At 38.4% G+C, this 19,076-nt stretch overlaps 1 protein-coding gene across 6 annotated transcripts in view; it reads right to left on the bottom strand.

Moving 5' to 3' along the window:
* PPFIA2 (PPFI scaffold protein A2) overlaps window positions 1-19,076 on the bottom strand; it is a 357,310-nt gene that overhangs the window by 107,333 nt on the left and 230,901 nt on the right. For all 6 annotated transcript variants that reach the window (XM_075429542.1, XM_075429536.1, XM_075429538.1 and 3 more), the window contains 2 exons: window positions 12,696-12,860; window positions 1,767-1,841 (listed from right to left, as the gene is read on the bottom strand). In XM_075429542.1, coding sequence (XP_075285657.1) covers window positions 1,767-1,841; window positions 12,696-12,860 — 240 coding nt within the window. The remainder of the gene's footprint in view (window positions 1-1,766; window positions 1,842-12,695; window positions 12,861-19,076) is intronic.

The raw sequence follows: 19,076 nt of genomic DNA, 5'->3' as shown, positions 1-19,076 counted from the left end.
AATAGGTTTATCTGTTGCAGTTGTCTAATTAATTTTGTCTCTTTTAAATAATTGTGTGAACTTTATCTGAACTCTTGTTCAAATGCATGAACTGTTTGAAAATAATCCACTCGGTCTCCTCCACATCTCTTTTGATCTAGCTCTTTTTCATTATTATTTAATTGAATTTCCATTTTCCAGCTTTAACAGTTCCTCATAGGAAACTGGAGTAACAATATTCAGATTGTGTTAATGGTCATGTTACGCTTGGTTGATTAAATGTTGTTCTAAAGGTTTTTAGTATCCCATAGACACAGAGTTTGTACAATATTTCTAAGGATTTTGGGCAAGAAAGGCTATGAAAGTCCTATTTCAATTTAATTTCATTGTGTATGTTTTTACTCCTTATTGACAATACAAGTTTCACTGATTTTTTTAAAACTCCAAATAACAAGCGATGCTTTAGAGACCCGGTCCCATGCCTAGTGAAGTGAACTTGGATTGAACTTGATCATGAACGAGAGGGATTAGAAGAGTGGGATGCATCTCTTTTGGTTTGACTAATCAAAAGGACTGCTTTCTACTTAATAAACACTAATGCAAATAACAAATTACACAACATAGTGTAAATAATTTGAACACAAGTGTTCTGGATATTACAAAATGCAAGAATAAAATAGAGATTTTATTTTTGTACAGATAAAGAGCAGTTACTACAGAGAAGAAAGGGATGATTAAAAACATCTAGTTCGTAGTATATAAAAAGAAATTACTAACATCTTCTTTTACAGATACTATTTTTAAAATGTTACTTTAAGAAGGTAACTTTTTCTAGCTTAGTATTGGAAAAAAAATACTTTAGGAGTCTCTATTTTACATTATCACACATTATTTTGAATTACAGGTATTCCATTTTTCCAGAATTATTTGATAGTACTGTAAGTTTGTCTGTGCCTGTTTTCGGTTTCTGCCTTAAGGCTGAGTAAAATGACACTAGTAAATGGACATAACAAGAAAAATAGCTTTAATCCAATTCTACTGCTTGTCTGACTTATTTTTAACAGTGTGAGAAGCACACATCAGGTGGAGACTAAGAATGTGCTGAGGATGGTAGTCACTGGTGGACTCCATTATTTATATTGTCCTCAGAATCATCTCTCTAGGGTGCAAAATACCTTTCTGCATGTGTGTACAGTTATGTGTGCAATACAATTCTGTGTTGCTGTTCACCCTTTCAAACAAAAGAGAACAGTCTGCAATCTACCATACAGGAAAAAAAATCCCTTGTCCAAGTTCACAATAGTTATATGGCACCACAGTTCATCATGATACAGTGTAATTAAAAGGGAAAAGATGAATCTAAATTTCAAGGTCTTCCATATGCTTCCTCCATCAATGCTAACATTTATATAATGTGCATATATACATGCATGTGTTTTACTTAATTTTATAGTAAAATGGAAATTCAGGTTATTAAGTTGTTTATAGTAGGTGACCTATTCATTAGTTCACTCCTTTTTCAAGTCCAATAAGAAATTTGGGAGTCTGTCACTAGCTCTTGGATTTTGGTTTGCTCACAAGAGAATAGAAGAAGGGAGTAAATCAGTAAACAGAAGGTTGCATTAATCTTACAACCACCTTAAACAAGCCTTGCTGAGCAGCTTACTCAGAATGCAATTTGTCCCTTTTTTTTTTTTCTGACAGTTTTAAGAAAAATGACAGGGAACACACGGGACAGAGTATTAAAGAAATTGAACCTCAAAAGGGGAGAAAGTGTTTTATGTTACCTCCTGGTTAGCAGCAGCTAGTTCTTCTTCCAGTGCAGAGACTCTTTCTAAAGAAACCCTCAGTCGTTCCCTTACCTAGAAGAAAAATCAAAATATGTGCAGTAACGTAATTTCTATCAGTCTGTAAAAATTATATAATCTGCCATATGCACTCCTGTATGCCTTGCCAGTCTGTTTGCAGGCATGTGTGTTGCATCCTTTCTTCAGCCATACTCTGTATAAAGATTTAAACCTACCTATAGGAAGACTTAACCCACGAAAACAGGTGTCAAACTTTAAATGCCATACTAATTTTCCAGTTTGCCTGTAACTTTATGGAATACACAGAAAGTGCAAATAACCTAAAATCACATTACACATAAAAAGAAAGCTTTTTTTCTTTTTACATCTTTTACATAGGGTAAGGAAAAAAAAATCCACAAATGTTTTAAGTCGACTCCATGGAAGATAATCTGTTCATATTAATTGAATACAACAAATTCATTGAAAAAATAACTTGTAGCATTGCCTTCAGGCACACATACCAAAGATTTTTGATATCATCATGCAGTTTGTTTGGGTTTTGCAAAAAAGTCATAAACAGGATACACTCTCATAAGCAGCAGACTGCTGTATTTGTACCAGTTTCTTGAATGACCTATTCTGTTCTAAAGATGTTTATGATCTACTAAACTATTACTATTATTACTATTATATTTATCATTCAACTTTAATTATTAATATTAAAGAATAACAATTTAATATCTCTGAAGAGTTATTTGCCGTTGAGTGCCTTGGCTCAGCATTAGCTCATGTAGCAACAGACAACCTAAGCTAGCAATGCAGGTGCCAGTCTCCCAATATGATCAAAGGCAAATCAGTCTCAAAGTGATCTTCAGTGCTGTGTGTAGGTGACTACGAAGGGACCCTATGGCAACTCCTCTCCTAATCTACACAACTTCATTAGGCACCTCACATTAAATGACTTTACAACCTGGTTAATCAGCCAATACTCAGGATTTATTTCTATTCCCATTCCAGCTGCACTGCGGTAATGCTGATGATCCAAGAATGTTTAAGGCTCTTAGCAATGTTTTTAGGCAAAGTTAGCATATATTCTATTAGACCAACAGATGTAGCTGGAAAACGAAGCAAAACAAAAATCAGTTTTAATGCACAATGAAACATTGTACATTTTCATGTACCTACAATTGTTACCAGACCCTTGACAAATACAGGAGAGCCCTGAAAAGGATGTGTATGCCCTAATGCTTTCATACTTTTTCCAGTGATACCTCTTAGTCTAACAAATATTACCTTTCCTTACATACTTTATTTTCTATTACTACCAGTAGAAGTGAAATTTTGCAAATAGACTCAGTACATCCTAAGATTGGCTTAGACTTTAATAGATAAAATTTACGTATTAGCAAAACTATAACATAGCATGTAGACTAATTGTGTCCCAATTAAAACTTAAAACTAACTAAATCTAAAGATCAAATACATATTCAGGAAATGAACACTAAAAAATAAAACTCAGCCTTTCTAACAAATGCAAATCTAGTTGCTTATGCAGTACTTTGAGTTTTTGGTCCTCTTTACATACTTCAGCTCTGTTAAAAGAAACAAAATTTGAACATCTTTTCTGTATCTACATAAATTATTTGAATGCTCTCAGGTAACTATAGTTTTACTATACACCAAACAATGTTGCTAGCCTTAACGGACAAGAAATCATGAGTGAAAGGTGCTCAATGGAGCAAAAGAAAAGTGTGTTTGAAGAGTATAAGAAATCTCCGAGAGTAGAAAGAATCCTCAATTTTATAGTCCAATTTATGATTTATTAATTTCCCTCTATTCCTTCAGCACAATAAGACTGAAAAAAAATCAACTGTTAATATTCCCAAAGACACGTATTGCATCTTAAATGGACATTTCCTATAGGGTGTGACTATGTAATCAATAGCTGAGCTGCAGTAACCGACTCTAGCCATTCCTCATCTGATGGAAATGAAGTTTAAGCCATATTGAAGTGACACTGACTGAGCCACCTCTGAATGGTAAGAGTGAAAATTACTGCAAATTTTCATGACTGTTTCAACTGTTTTCTTACACCAGATCAACAGAATACACAGAGAATATGCAATGGAACCCAAAAAGTTTTTCCTATTTATTAAATTTTTGTGCTATTTTTCATCAAACTTGTATGTAAAAACCCTTTAATCATAAAGTGTGCATTCCAAAATGAGCTACATTATTTCTGGAAATCATCCTCATAAAGCTTCAGGTTTATGGTAGTACATAAGCTATCATCACAGTCATTTTATGTAAATTTTTCAGTATTCAAATCTAACGCACTTAAAATATGTAAAATTAATTTGAAAAATTATATTTTCTAATTCTCATTTATTCATAATTTCCGTCTATTTATATTTTCCATAAAAATACTTCAAATCAAGTGTATAATGCATCAATTATTCTGGCTATAGTTGAAAAACTGTAATTGTTTAAATAGTTGAAAAAGTATTTCTTATTTCATTTGCCTTTCCTTTTTCCTATTTTTAAAATCATGTTCTGCTTGAAAAACAGCATGATTTCACCATTTCTTCTACCAAATTCCAAGGACTGCTCAATGACCTGTTTTCCTATCCAGATGGACAAAAAATCCAAGGAAGTAGGAGTCCACTAGCCGGCACTCGCATCTCTCTTCACCCCCTACTCCTACCACTCTCTCTGCCTTCCCAGAGGTTCTCTATTCCTCTGTGGATCCCAAAACTCTCTTTCTATACCCTGCTTCTCCTCTCACTACCATTTCTGTCTATCACTTGCTCTCCACCATTAAAGTTGATGTCCTGTCAGTGAGGGATGTAGTCCTGTCTCAAGAGGCCTGATTTCAATCCCTCTGAATATAGTGGGAGCTGGCAGACAACAATTTCTTAATGGAAAGCTCAACCTAGATGTAAAAAATACATAGAAAGATCACAGTCATCTTCCTGGCTTTATTCCTCTTGACTGTAAGCACTGCTGAGGGACAAGCCGACTGAGAGAAAAATCACAACATGATAGTTGTCAATGGCTAAAATGAAATACAATTGGTTGGTAATTTTACTTCAAATTTTCATAAGTTTCCTGAAACCTCCATGTATTCACTCCTAAGTGTTTTAAAAATACGAATGTATGTTTTTAAAAAATATTATGTGTAACATGAGCATTCACTTTGAATGGTGTTAGAATGTGCAAACCAGTTAGGCCACATCACTGAGGATATCACAGCTTCACAAAGAGCTGGAACCAGAAACGTTATCCTTATCATACGCTGTGGCACTGTAGAACTGAATCCTATGGACAATTTAAAGCCTGAAAACACCACTACCAGGAAGCAACAGAGATTTATTTAAAAGAAAATTTAGGAGATGCATTTTTTACATGTCACTTCATAAAAAATAGTTAGAGAATTAATGTCTTTTTTCCGAATATCAAGCTTACCTATTAAAAGCTATTTTTTTTTTCATTCTTGCCTCATTGCTAGTAACAACATGGAACAGTATCAGTGTGACACAGAGCAACTGTTGGAAATTGTTTCCCCTACTTTGCCTTGCCTTGCCTCCCTTATACGTAGACAGTTAGTGCACTGCCTTTTTTTTAATGACCTAACCAAAACTGCAGTATGATTGCCCTTATTTGTTCTCCAAATATGAGAGTTGGTAAAGGAACTGAAAGCAACTCTGCCTTGGCACAGAAGACTTCTTTTTTCATTTCATCTGACCAGTGAACAACTAATTCAGATTCACATTTTCCACAGTGACATTGGAAATTTTGCAACTAATTCTTCATGTTCAACCCCATACATAGTGGCTGTTAAAACTGAGGGAAATCTTTGATTCTGTCAACGAAAATGAGAAAAAATTGCTACTTCAGTGCTCTGATGTGAAGGAGAAATGTGCTCTGATTTACAGCCCAGAAACTGTAATTTTATTTCTTAATTTAAATTTCTTTCTCAGTCTTCAATTGCTTTCAAAATAGACTTGAGGAAGAACACAAAAGCTGAATAAAGATTTCAGGTTTGGTCACACACATACCAGAAAATAATGCAGGCTACAAATGATACACTAATGTCATTGGGGTATGTATGTGGTATGCGTATACTTTGAAAAAGATTTTACTCTGAGCAATATTTACCAGGTAGCAATTGTATCAATGTTTTCTTGAACTTTGCAAGTTCATATTGAATAACCTTTGAGTCTAAATATGGGACAACAGCCAAAGCCTCTGAAAACCTATATACAAATGTATTGGAAGAATATGTATTTGTATTTCCCTCTTCAAATTTATGTCACAGCAAACAAACCAGAGAGAACCACCCTAATTTCTGAGAGGTGCAGGAAAGACTGTTTCTGGTCACTATCTTGTTAGAGACAAAGAAGCAGGAAGAAATGCAAAGTAATTTGATAATTCTTTTTTTTTCATATGCTGAATTAGATTAGAATATTACACTGTTCTTTCTGGAAGTCAAAGATGGTAAGTGAGTAAATGTAATTCATAAAAGTAAGCTTTTTCTTAGTGAGATTGTTTTATCACTTCAGAAATAATGTACTTCTTAAATTCCATATGGTCCTTCAGTATATTTCTGTTTTCTTGGGCACTAGACAAAGCTTTACTAAACAAGGTTTCACAAAGTAAGACTAATCAGATGTAACCTGATCTATCAGGACATGCTATAATATATAATATGCATTTTTAAAGACAGATTCCCACTGCAGTGCCACAGACACAGCAGAAAGGGGTTGCTCTCTCCATGTTAGAGGGTGTATCCAACATGCGCTCTGACGACTGGGTATTTCTCTGGCTTTTAAATGCAACCACATTATCTTGAAATGTAACACAGTCAATGTCATATTAGCACTGCTGTCGGTGCAAAATATCACCAATCTTTCTCCATCTCCTAGCAACTGCTTCCCACTTTTTTCTTTGCTGTCAAATTCTTTATTCTTTCTCTCCAGATCTGCAGCCCACAAAGAGCTTTTAAAAAACACTTGCACATGCTAGAATTGAATCCCTTTTTTTCATGAGCAGTCTATTGAATAAAAGCTCTCCTAGCTACCTGCTAATGAATAAGAAGATAGAGATAATGTTGACATGAATAGGTTGTTTTCAGATGCAAGAGTATTAGGTATACTTTTCTACTGTGAATTAATCTTAAGAGAACCAGTGTTTTTTTGAATCTTAGCTAGGACAGTAACACCTGGTAACAAAAAATGGGTTTGGAGAAGAAGTTGCTTTGAACAGTTTCTTCTTTCCAAACGAACATTTTAAATGATGAACCTAAAGTTTAAAGCAAATAGGAAAAACGTCTGCAGGAAATTAAACATGTTCAGACAGATGTTAGAAGTCAATTATAGCTATAGAATGGTATAAACAAAATAACCATTTTTCTAGTTTTGTGCTTCCTGCATTGCATATAAGGAATACGTACTTCCTGACCTGCTCTATACTCAATGACTATTCTAACCATGAAGTTAACCTAAGCTTCTATTTTCTATTCAAGTCCAATGATGTCTAATAAAACTCATCTTCATTTGCTTTATTATAAACTATTCCATGTATATTCTTATGTAATATCCCCAAATATTTCGTAGTGCTGTCTCACATTATTTCTACAACCTTTCATTGCACGAAATAAACCAAAGAAAGAAACCAGCTACTTAGCAGCAGTAAGAGAAGTCTTTGAGATGTGAAGCATTAAGCAGGTCAGTGGTGATTCAGTGGTTTCCACACAGACTACCTTCCCTACGAATACAACTGCACATTTCAAGCGACTTAACGCAACAGCAAAAGCGATTAGAAATGTCATAATCATGCTTAACCTCTAGTGTTTAAAACTTTCAATTTTCTAACAATGCTCATTGTCTGTGGGACGTAAGCTAACCTTATACATAGGAAAAAACAATCATTGAATTTAACTTCGAAGATGAAGAGAATCTACAATTGGTAGCAGAACTGCCCATGTCCTGTGTTTTCAGATTTCTAAAAATTTTAGCATAATTAGGTACATAAAGGTGTTTGAAAATATGTATAGCCTCTGTCAAATTAAAATTCTAAACAATAATAACAATAATAATACAGCTAGTGCAGTATCAGTTTCATTTGCTGTGACACAACTCACTTACCCAAGAAGACACAATGTTTTCTTTGAGATACACATAAAATAGTAAAAATTTATAAACTAAATTAACTCTTTCATTATCCCTGTGCTGTACAGTGAAAATTCTCACAAAATACATTACAACTATGCAAGAACATACTATGAAGAACTATGAACAACTACTGTTGTTTGGCACTGCTAGGATCTCATATGGATAATGGGGTAAGAATAACAGCATACCCTTACTACCTTCTACTCACTAGGATGTACCTGTTGGGTTCAGGCAAACAGCACTGGCTCTCTAGCATGAGAAGCTGATGACAAGCTTTCATTTTACAGGGAGTGAAGGGATGCTGAAGGAACTGTCAGATACAGAAACAGCTGTCAATGACAGTCATGCTTTCTCTGAATAAAAGCAGTCATGGCCATAATCTCTCTATGCTGGTCTATCTTTTGGACAAAAGGTAAAGGCAAAGCCCAGATTTCATGTAATATATAGAGACCCAACAGGCCTTTTAAAGTAAGTTAAGGTACCATTCCCAGTTCTCCTTATAGGAGAAGGGCTCTTCTGGCCCTTCTAGCAGGGCTCCCTGGAAATATGAACCCTGAATTTCTACGTTTTATTTTCCATCTTCCAGTCTGTTTTACATTTTTCATTGCATTTTGCTATAGTAATGAGGACATTTTTGTAGTTCTTGTACGGTGTACATAGCAATACTTGCATGATCAGTCGTTTTGTGGCAGAGCTTGTTGCAACACCTTGAGATGTTTTAGTGTAGGAAGTGAAAACATGAAAGAAAATTTGCATTTAGGAAGAATGTAAAGATTTTCTTGAGACTTTTGTAAGTTTAAAAGGCAAATATTTTTAGAAAAATATCTTGTTATGCCTTTTGAAAGGTGTAATGGCTAAGTTATTGGTTTCAATATCAACATCTTTTGTGAAGAAAAAAAGTGAAGTTTCCATTATACTTTTGCAAAGAGTCATGATACATTTTCAACGCACTTTTGACAGTTTTCATTGCTCTTCATACATTCACCTGCTTTGGTTTTAGGTGCATTTTCTGATGAGGTGGTTTTTGTTTCCTGTGATATCAGTATATCATGTATCATGGTTTTTTGCCTTGGTATTTACTGCAAAGTTCTTCCCTCAGGCCTCCCTGAGCATAGCGGCACAGTCTGTGGAAGTGAAGCATAACCCACAATACAGGAGGACAAGACATACATAAGTCAAAGGGAGTACACTGGCTGCATCCAAGGGTGCTGAGACACTTGACTAACTCACCATAGCAAGGCCTTTTTCATCTTTGAAAGCCAACGCCAGTCAGGGGAGATTCCTGATGAGTGGAAAAGCCACAAATGTTGTGTCCACCATCATGAAAGGCAGGCATTACCCTGGAAAGATCCAGGGAAGTGCAAGCTGGCCAACGTTGGTAAGGTTATGGAGCAAATCTTCCTGGAAACAATTTCCAGGGACATAAAGGACAATAAGATGACTTGGAAGAGCCAGTATGACTATGTCAAAGGTAAATGTCATCTGGTCAACCTTATCATCTCCTGTGACGAGATGATCAGCTCCGTGGATGAGGGGAGAACAGTGAATGTTTTTCACTTTGTCTTTATGAAGGCTTTTTGCAAGATCTTCCATTTACCTCTAGAGAAAAGAGTGAGATATGAATTGGATAGGTGGATTATACAGTGCGTAGAAAATTGGCTGGACTGCAAGGCTCAGAGGTTTGTGATCTGTGACAAGTGGCATCCTATTACTATGAATGAAATAGCCCCAGGCAACGGGACAGGCCTGCGGAAGATTAAGCAGTTTTGCAGGAAAGACCTAAGGGTGAATAAGGTCAGACATACAGTTCAGTCAGCAGGTTGAGGGAAATTATTATTTTTGCCTCTGGTCTTTTGTGACTTCATCTGGGTTTGGGCTCCCTGGTACAAGAAAGACAATGAAGGCCCACCAGGTTGGTCATGGGCTGGAGCACATGGCATATGAGAGGAGGCTAAGAGAGCTGGGTCTGGTCAAACTTAAGAAGGGAAGGTTCATGGGATACCTTATTGCTGTCTACAACTAGCTAACCAGAAGGTGTGGAGCAAAGCCAGCTTCTCCTTGAAGATGGAGAGTGACAGGAAAAGAGGGAATAGTTGCAAGACTCAACAACAGAAATTCTAGCAAGGTATTATGGAAAAAAAATTACAATGAGGCTTGTGAAACACCAGAACGGGTTGTCTCCCTGGAGATATTCAGAAGTTGATTAGACTGGGCCCTGAGCAACCTGAAACTGTTGGGCCTGCTTTGAGCAGAAGGATGGGCCAGATGTCCTCTAGGAGGTCCAGCCTACATTACTCTACTAATCTCTGAATAACTTCAGTGATTTTTCATAGGTGGATTAATAGCTTCTTTCTGCAGGGTCTGAAACAAATCTAACATATAATTTTTCTGTCAAAGAAAGTGTAGAATAGATGACTCACATGCTAGAATTTTTTTTTAGCACATTTGGGTGTATGCAGTCTTTTTTGCTTTCATTATTTTTGAATAAAAATTCCAATAATGCGGACAACGTGTGGTATAATGTGATAGCATTATATTACCAGGCATCTGGATGATACATAAAGCTTCTTTGATCCAGTTCTTCTAAAGAGACATGCTATAATGTAAACACATTGTTTTATGCAGGATTTGTACCTGAAAATAATATGTGCTCGGTTTATAACAAATTCTTTTAAAATCATTTACTAAACTGTTTCCTTGATTGATCTTGGAATGCTTTACAATAAAAATACTATTTATTATAGCAAAATAAAAAAGGTTCAACACATAGATGAACAGCACATAGGAAAAAGTAATTTTGGCCAATCAATTATAGAAATTATTTTATAATGTAACAAATCCCCTGTTAATATGATTGTAGATGGCTGATATTTCTACACTGATAATTATCATTACCACTGGGACAAAGACCCATTATATACATAAGATGTGTACCTGTGTCAGTCTAAAATTTTTAAATGAACTGAATACTGATTTTAACTTGTAATACTAAAAAAATATAAAAATAGAATTTTCAGGAATATAGATAAAAATATTATATTTAACTTCTATCTAATTCTGTACAAAAATTTTCAAACTCAGATGTAAAATAAACTGCATAATACCTAAACACTGAAACATTCACAAAAGAAAATGTGTAAGAAGTACATAACTGCTGAATAATCAGTATCTATTTAAAGTTTAGTTCTTATTATTTCTCATAGTTATCCAACACACTGTCAAAAAGTATAAAAGCAGGAGAGCTCCCTACTCTTTATATAACTTTATCAATGATTGAAATGTTGGATAAAATATCAAAGCTCAGACCATAAACTGTATCAATCCTCAAAAGATGTTTTTAATCATACATAATTTTATAAGTCTCAGTGATATTCAAAAGCTTATTACAACTAATTGCTTACAGCGACTAGAAGTCATTATATTCCCTTTTCTAGATTTTCTTGAAATATGCTTTCATGGTACGTAACTGAATAGAACACATAACTAAAGAGATGTACCTAAATACAAAATAAGTTTTGATTTGGCATAAGTTCCTTAAATTCATTTAACTTTGAACCCGATAGTTAACCCAGTATGACTCATAACCCATAGCATTTCACACCTTTATTACCAATGAAAAATAGGTATTACTACATAACTACAGCTATCCTTTTCACAAAGCTGTTTCTTTTAATAGTAGTTCCTTAAATATAGTCAACTTTCTGAGTGTATGTCTGAATTGAAAATAGTTAAATTTATTACTGTGAGACCATTGAACCAGTTCTACACAACACAGCTCAACTGCGCAGTCAGTGGTTTCAGAGGCTGTGCTGCACAGTGTCTCCCTTGCTCACCCAGCCACCTCAGACAGGCAACTCAGCCACAGTGATGAGCCCAAGCAAACCAGCCAAGACAGACCCCACACAAGGAACTTGGTTTTTTGCTCATGAGCCACGGTCCTCACATGCTCCCTACACATGTAGTTTTGAGGTGTTTACTCATTCCGATATATCACCTTTTGAGCATATTGCTTCTACACATGAAGTGGATTTCTGAATTAACGTAAGCAATGCTCAAGGCGATACCTCATAGTTACACTAAGTGTTGTTCACACAAAAGAATCTTTCCAGCACAGGACACATGAGGAATCCAGTGGAAAGACCCTCTTAATTAGCATGACTAGATGCAGTTATCATTAGTGGTTTTTATCTTGATTCTGCAAGCCGTTCATTGCTTCTGACAATGAAGGATCTGGTATTTATTTTAGGCTACCCTACTTGTAGAGCGAACACTGTGATTATGTAGTAAATGCTGAATACACCTCTGAAACTTAGGAGGTTTACCTCCTAAAAATTTTTAAAAGGCAAGTTCCTTTACGTAGTTAAAAACATCTCATTCTGCCTTTTACTCTGTGTGTTTTTAAAGTTTGAGATATCTACATTTTCTCAGCAATAACTTAAAAACATATTGTACAGACAATAAATTCCATGGTGTCATCTTTATTTAGTGCTAAATAGGAGAAGACGTCTGGTAGGGGTGAGATTTGCTTATTTTGAAAAGTCAGTACTATTGTCTACAAAAGATGGCTAAAGTGACCTGAAGTGCATTACAGCTATTGGTTATACACTCTTATGGATTACTCTGGACATTCGTAAATGCTGTAAGTACAGGACATATTGCAAGAAGCAAATAAACAATACTGTTGCTGTGCTGCATCAAAAGGCACAGTCAAGTTACAGAGCGTATTAAGTAATTTTTATTTTTCATACTGTACCTTTTCATCCAAAGCCTTGTGGTGCTCAAACAGAGATTTCAGAGCCTTGAGGACTTCAACTTCACTGGAAACTCCTGAGGGAGACTGTGCTTGCCGTTTCACCACTGTCATCCTCAGTGACCTTTCGTGTCTTGAGACAAGGCACTCCAAATGCTCCAATAACAGCTATTGGATTTGATATAAAAGGTTATTAGTTTTTGTGCAACTATATGCCATGGAAATTCTAACTACAAAGTGCATGGTACAAAATGGCAATTTGATTGGCAGCCTCTTTGTGGGAGAGACTGTTGGAATTATTGACAATAGTTCACGATTCTAAATCAGATGGAATAAATAGAAAAATCAGAAATCTACTCATGATTTCACTTAAAACTCTGCTATGAAAAGCAAGAACAATACATCACTCAGCATAGGGTCACTTTAACAAAATTTAAAACTAAACTAAGTACATGTTTACAATATTATTTATGATAGTAATGGACAATCAAATAACATCCAAAGCCAGTTAAAGTATCATGCAAAGAACAATAAAGCAGTTTATAACTAATTCTCCCTAATTGTAATATATTTTTAATTTATACGGGCAGTTACTTAGCAAAATATGTAAAAATAAAGAGTATATTTCATTAAATTTTTATGACTATTCATTCTAAATGCTGCAGCTAATGGCATTTGTCAGTAGCATGTGCTCTAAAATGTTCATTCTCCCTGTTGTATTACAAACATGATGGAAGACAAAAAGGTCTATAAAGAGTAATTTCAAGCTATTGTAAATGTCTGTAAAATAACCTGTAAATAGCCTATTGTAAATACATATGATAATTATTTGCCATTATTACTCTGAGGTTAAATGAAAAATTAAAATTATGTATTGATGTTGTATAGAAAATTCCCCATTTGTCTATACATTTATAGGGCTACCATTGCTGTTCTTACTATCTGAACACAAAAGAGAATTGGTTAGATGTAAGATTAAAGCAGGGTAGCTAAATTCATGAATCACAACGCGTGTTAAATGTACTGTAATTAAAACATACAATTATACCTAAGTCATTGAACTGGAAATTTGAAAGCTACACGGGTAATCATTTATTATTTCTCCTTCGATGCGGTTCTTAATATAGTTGCTATTAGTAAAGATATATATTTATCTGCAATCCATAGTTACTCTCAGTTACATAATGACCTTTATTGTTACATGAATTAACAGACATAGAAGAGCAAAACCGGAGTGTAATCACATTATAGTTGTAATATACTGCTAGTAAGCCAGGAGTGATTAGGGTTGGATGTTATTGTTGCTTCAAACACGGTTCTTGTGTCTGGATTTGCACCTGGTTATTATGCTACTATAATTGTGTTATTCACAAAAAATAGCGAACACATATGCGAACAATGTTAATGCATTAAGAATTGCAGTGACTCAGATTTGTAATTGACTGCAGTTCAAGAAAGGAGGGTATTTCTACCATTTCTGATTTCAAGTGATGGCCTATATTTATGAAAAACAAAGGAGCAAGAATTTCACAAGTTTTGTCATCAGATCCCTGTAGGGCTGACAGCAGATATAGGTGGATTTTTAAATATTCGAGGCAGTCCAAAGTAACACGCAAATTTGAAGAGACCTCTTTATCACAGAGGCATCAGGAACTCGGTACAGGAAAGCGGTGAGGTTGTAACTCAGATGAGATCAGAACAGCTTCCAAATACAGAGCATTTCTGTTCGTAGCAGTGCTTAAATACACAGTTAACTGCTATCATGAATACAACTGAATTTCTGAATTTTGGTCTAAATTCAGATATCTTTGTGATTTTTCTAGGCCACCTAGTTCTCTAGGAGATAGCTGGAGAAAAGCAAGTCGATAGTTGATTTCCACTGCTACAGCCTACTGTCTGTCCCATCTCTCCAAAGAGACTGTGCAGCTACAACACTTCCTTCTCTCTGCAGCTGGACTCTGCCTTGCTTCATAGCCCTGGGGCAGCCACACTCTGACTCTAATCTACTCTGTGGGCTTACGATTTAGAGCCTGGCTCATCCTGCACTGTTGTCTGTCTTGTCTGCCTTCATGTGGAAACTTTTCAGTGCATGTAGAACAGTCTAAATTCGGTCAAAATGCTATGAATTTCTCAGGAAATTGGGGAAAAAAAGGTTGAATCACGGCTCAGCTTCGAGCATGGCCATTCCTTCTGTAAGTCTGTAGTTGTCTGAATCTCAAACTGACACCCCCTGAAACAGCCCAGAATAACAAAATCTTAATAAATATTTTTTGGCCTAACACTGAGAAAATTTGCATATTTGATGCTCCACTATCCTAAAAAACTTATCTCTTGGATAAGCACTGATGATTGGAAAGAATAATTCTGAGAGCCCGCATACAAGTCTTAGCTGAAAGGGAAAATGAGAAAATCTGTTTTAGGAGAGAAGAAAAACAATGGTGATCCAGAATTCTTGACATGGAAAAAATTTTCATGACAGAAGAAATTCAGCATAACACATAGCATAGAGATAAATAAGGAACACAAGAAAAAGCTAATATATATCCAGCACATCATTTTGAACTGGAACAGACAGATGATCTAGACAGGGAATTTGAAATCAGCATGAACAGAAGAAAGACAAGATGCTTAGTAACAGAAGGAAGAATGGAGATCAAAGAGAGTGATGAAGAGAAAATAAAAAAAAGTGAAATAATGTTTCCAAGTATAATTAAAGAGTAGAGTGGTGGGAACTCAGAGTAGGGACTTCAGGGCACTGGGGCGACTGGTTGAGGGATCAGGGGCGCAGGTGGTGTTTTCCTCAATCCCATCAGCGGCAGAGAACAGCACTGAAAGGGGCAGGAAAACTCACCTGATTAACAGGTGGCTCAGGGACTGGTGCCATCAGTTGAATTTTGGCTTCTTTGATCACGGAGAGGTGTACACAGCACTGGGCCTGCTGGTAACAGACAGAGTCCAGCTGTCTCAAAGGGGAAAAAGGATTCTTGGCCACGAGCTGGTGGGGGTCATTGAGAGGGCTTTAAACTAGGTTTGAAGGGGGAAGGGGACATCGCCCAGCTCACTAGGGATGAGCCCAGACGTGGCATGCCAGGGTCAGGGGTGAGATCGACAGCCCAGCTCAAGTGCGTCTACACCAACACATCGGCAATAAACAGGAGGACCTGGAAGCCATTGTACAGCAGGACGGCTACAACTTGGTCACCGTCACGGATGGCTGCAGAGTCTTTAGGAAAGAGACCAACAAGGAGAGGTGGTGGAGCTGCTCTGTATGTGAGGGAGCAACTGGAATGCATTAAGCTTGGCCTGGGGGCAGATGAAGAAGGAGTTGAGAGCTTACGGGTTAGAATTAAGGGACAGGCTCATATCGGTGATGTTATTGTGGGGGTGTACTACAGGCCACCTGACCAGGAGGAGGAAGTTGAGGTGTTCTACAGGCAGCTGCAAGCAGCCTTACAGTCACAGGCCCTGGTTCTCATGGGGCACTTCAACCACCCTGACATCAGCTGGGAAGATCACACAGCCAGGCACGCACAATCCAGGAGGTTCCTGCAGAGCAACAATGATAACTTTCTGATACAAGTGGTGGAGGAACCAACAAGGAAAGGCGCTCTGCTGGACCTTGTACTAACAAACAAGGAGGGACTGGCTGAGGATATGAAGGCTGGAGGTAGACTTGGCTGCAGCGACCCTGAAATGGTCGAGTTCAGGATCCTGCATGGAGGAAGCAGGGCCATAAGTAGGATCAAAACCTTGGACTTCAGGAGAGCTAACTTTGGCCTCTTTAAAGAGCTACTTGGAGAAACCCCATGGGTGGGGCTCTAGAAGGCAGTGGAGTCCAAAAGAGCTGGTCGCTGTTTAAACATCACTTCCTCCATGCTCAGGAGCGGTGCATCCCCCTGAGAAAGAAATCGGGCAAAGGAGGTAGGAGAACTGCATGGATGAGCAAGGAGCTTCTAGCGAAGCTCAGGTGGAAGAAAAAGCTCCATAGAATGTGGAAAGAGGGACAGATCACTTGGGAAGAGTACAGGAACGTCGCCAGAGCATGCAGAGATGCAACGAGGAAGGCCAAAGCCCACCTGGAATTGAAGCTGGCAAGGGACGTCAGAAACAACAACAAGGGCTTCTTCAACTACATCAGTAACAAATGGAAGACTAGGGAAAATGTGGGGCCACTGCTGAACGAGGCGGGTGTCCTGGTGATGGAGGATGCAGAGAAGGCAGAGCTACTGAATGCCTTCTTTGCTTCAGTCTTCAGTGCTAAGACTGGCCCTCAGGAATCCCAGGCGCTGGAGGCAAGAGAGGAAGCCCACAGAGAGGATGACTTTGCCTTGGTCGAGGAGGACTGTGTGAGGGATCACTTAAGCAATCTGGATGCCCACAAATCCATGGGCCCTGAAGGAATGCACCCACGAGTGCTGAGGGAGCTGGCGGATGTCACTGCTGAACCACTCTCCATCATCTTTGAGAGGTCCTGGAGGACAGGAGAGGTGCCCGAGGACTGGAGAAAGGCCAATGTCACTCCAATCTTCAAAAAAAGCAAGAAGGAGGACCCAGGGAACTACAGACTGGTCAGCCTCACCTCCATCCCGGGAAAGGTGATGGAGCAACTCATTCTAGAGGTCATCATCAAGCAAGTGGAGGAAAAGAAGGTTATCAGGAGTAGTCAGCATGGATTCATCAAGGGGAAATCATGCCTGACCAATCTAATAGCTTTCTACGATGGCATGACTGGCTGGGTAGATGAGGGGAGAGCAGTGGATGTTGTCTACCTCGACTTCAGCAAGGCCTTCGACAATGTCTCTCACAACATCCTCCTAGGGAAGCTCAGGAAGTGTGGGCTGGATGAGTGGTCAGTGAGGTGGATTGAGAACTGGCTGAATGGCAGAACTCAGAGGGTTGTCATCAGCGGCGCTGAGTCTAGTTGGAGGCTCGTAACTAGTGGTGTCCCCCAGGGGTCAGTACTGGGCCCAGTCTTGTTTAACTTCTTCATCAACGACCTGGATGAAGAGTTAGAAAGTGTACCCTCAGCAAGTTTGCTGATGATACAGAGCTAGGAGGAGTGGTGGATACACCGGAAGGCTGTGCTGCCGTTCAGCGTGACCTGGACAGGCTGGAGACTTGGGCAGAGGGGAACCTGATGAGGTTCAGCAAAGGCAAATGCAGGGTCCTGCATCTGGGGAGGAACAACCCCATGCATCAGTACAGGCTTGGGGCAGACCTGCTGGAGAGCTGCTCTGTGGAGAGGGACCTGGGTGTCCTGGTGGACAACAGGTTAACCATGAGCCAGCAGTGTGCCCTGGCTGCCAAGAAGGCCAATGGGATCCTGGGGTGCATTGGGAGGAGTGTGGCCAGTAGGTCGAGGGAGGTTCTCCTTCCCCTCTACACTGCCCTGGTGAGGCCCCATCTGGAGTACTCTGTCCATTTCTGGTCTCCCCAGTTCAAGAAAGATGAGGAGCTACTGGAGAGAGTCCAGTGGAGGGCTACGAGGACGGTGAGGGGACTGGAGCATCTCTCCTACGAGGAAAGGCTGAGGGAGTTGGGCTTATTCAGCCTGAAGAAGAGAAGGCTGAGAGGGGACCTTATAAATGCCTATAAATATCTCAAGGGTGGGTGTCAGGAGGATGGGGCCAGACTCTTTTCAGTGGTGCCCAGTGACAGGACAAGGGGCAACGGGCACAAACTGAAGCATAGGAAGTTCTGTCTGAACATGAGGAAGAACTTCTTCCCTCTGAGGGTGACGGAGCCCTGGAACAGGCTGCCCAGGGAGGTGGTGGATTCTCCCTCTCTGGAGATATTAAAGACCTGCCTGGACAAGGTCCTGTGCAGCCTGCTGTAGGTGACCCTGCTTCGGCAGGGGGGTTCGACTAGATGACCCACGGAGGTCTCTTCCAACCCCTACCATTCTGTGATTCTGTAATTCTGTGAGAAAAGGAGAGGCATAAATATTGGAATACGGGGAAAAACTATAAAAGATAAGAGATTTACTAAAATGAGGCAGACTTAGCTTAAGAGATTCCTTAGAGGAACGGGGCAACGCACTAAGAAGACAATTTTGTTTTGAGGTCCATCTTAAAATTTCTCACCATCATAAGCAAAATTGATTTTCTTTTCAGTCTATATCTAGAATGCACATTGTTCAGTGAATCTCCATCTCTGGTGCAAGCAAAGACGACAAATAAAATAAGCAGATACGAGGTTGAAGATTATCTCTAAAATCAGTCACAAAATGAGTCATTTTCTTGAGCATTGTTCCACAGTGGTGGAAACCAATATGCACCCGTAGTCAGATGGGGTGACCTCAAATAGATATACTGGTAAATTACTGGTGAAAATCTTTGTTTGAAAAAACAAACTTACAGCCTAACTACAGCATATGCCCCATGT

Source organism: Opisthocomus hoazin, chromosome 8, assembly GCF_030867145.1.
Source record: "Opisthocomus hoazin isolate bOpiHoa1 chromosome 8, bOpiHoa1.hap1, whole genome shotgun sequence".
Taxonomy (NCBI): domain Eukaryota; kingdom Metazoa; phylum Chordata; class Aves; order Opisthocomiformes; family Opisthocomidae; genus Opisthocomus; species Opisthocomus hoazin.
This window is presented reverse-complemented; position numbering and strand designations above follow the sequence as displayed.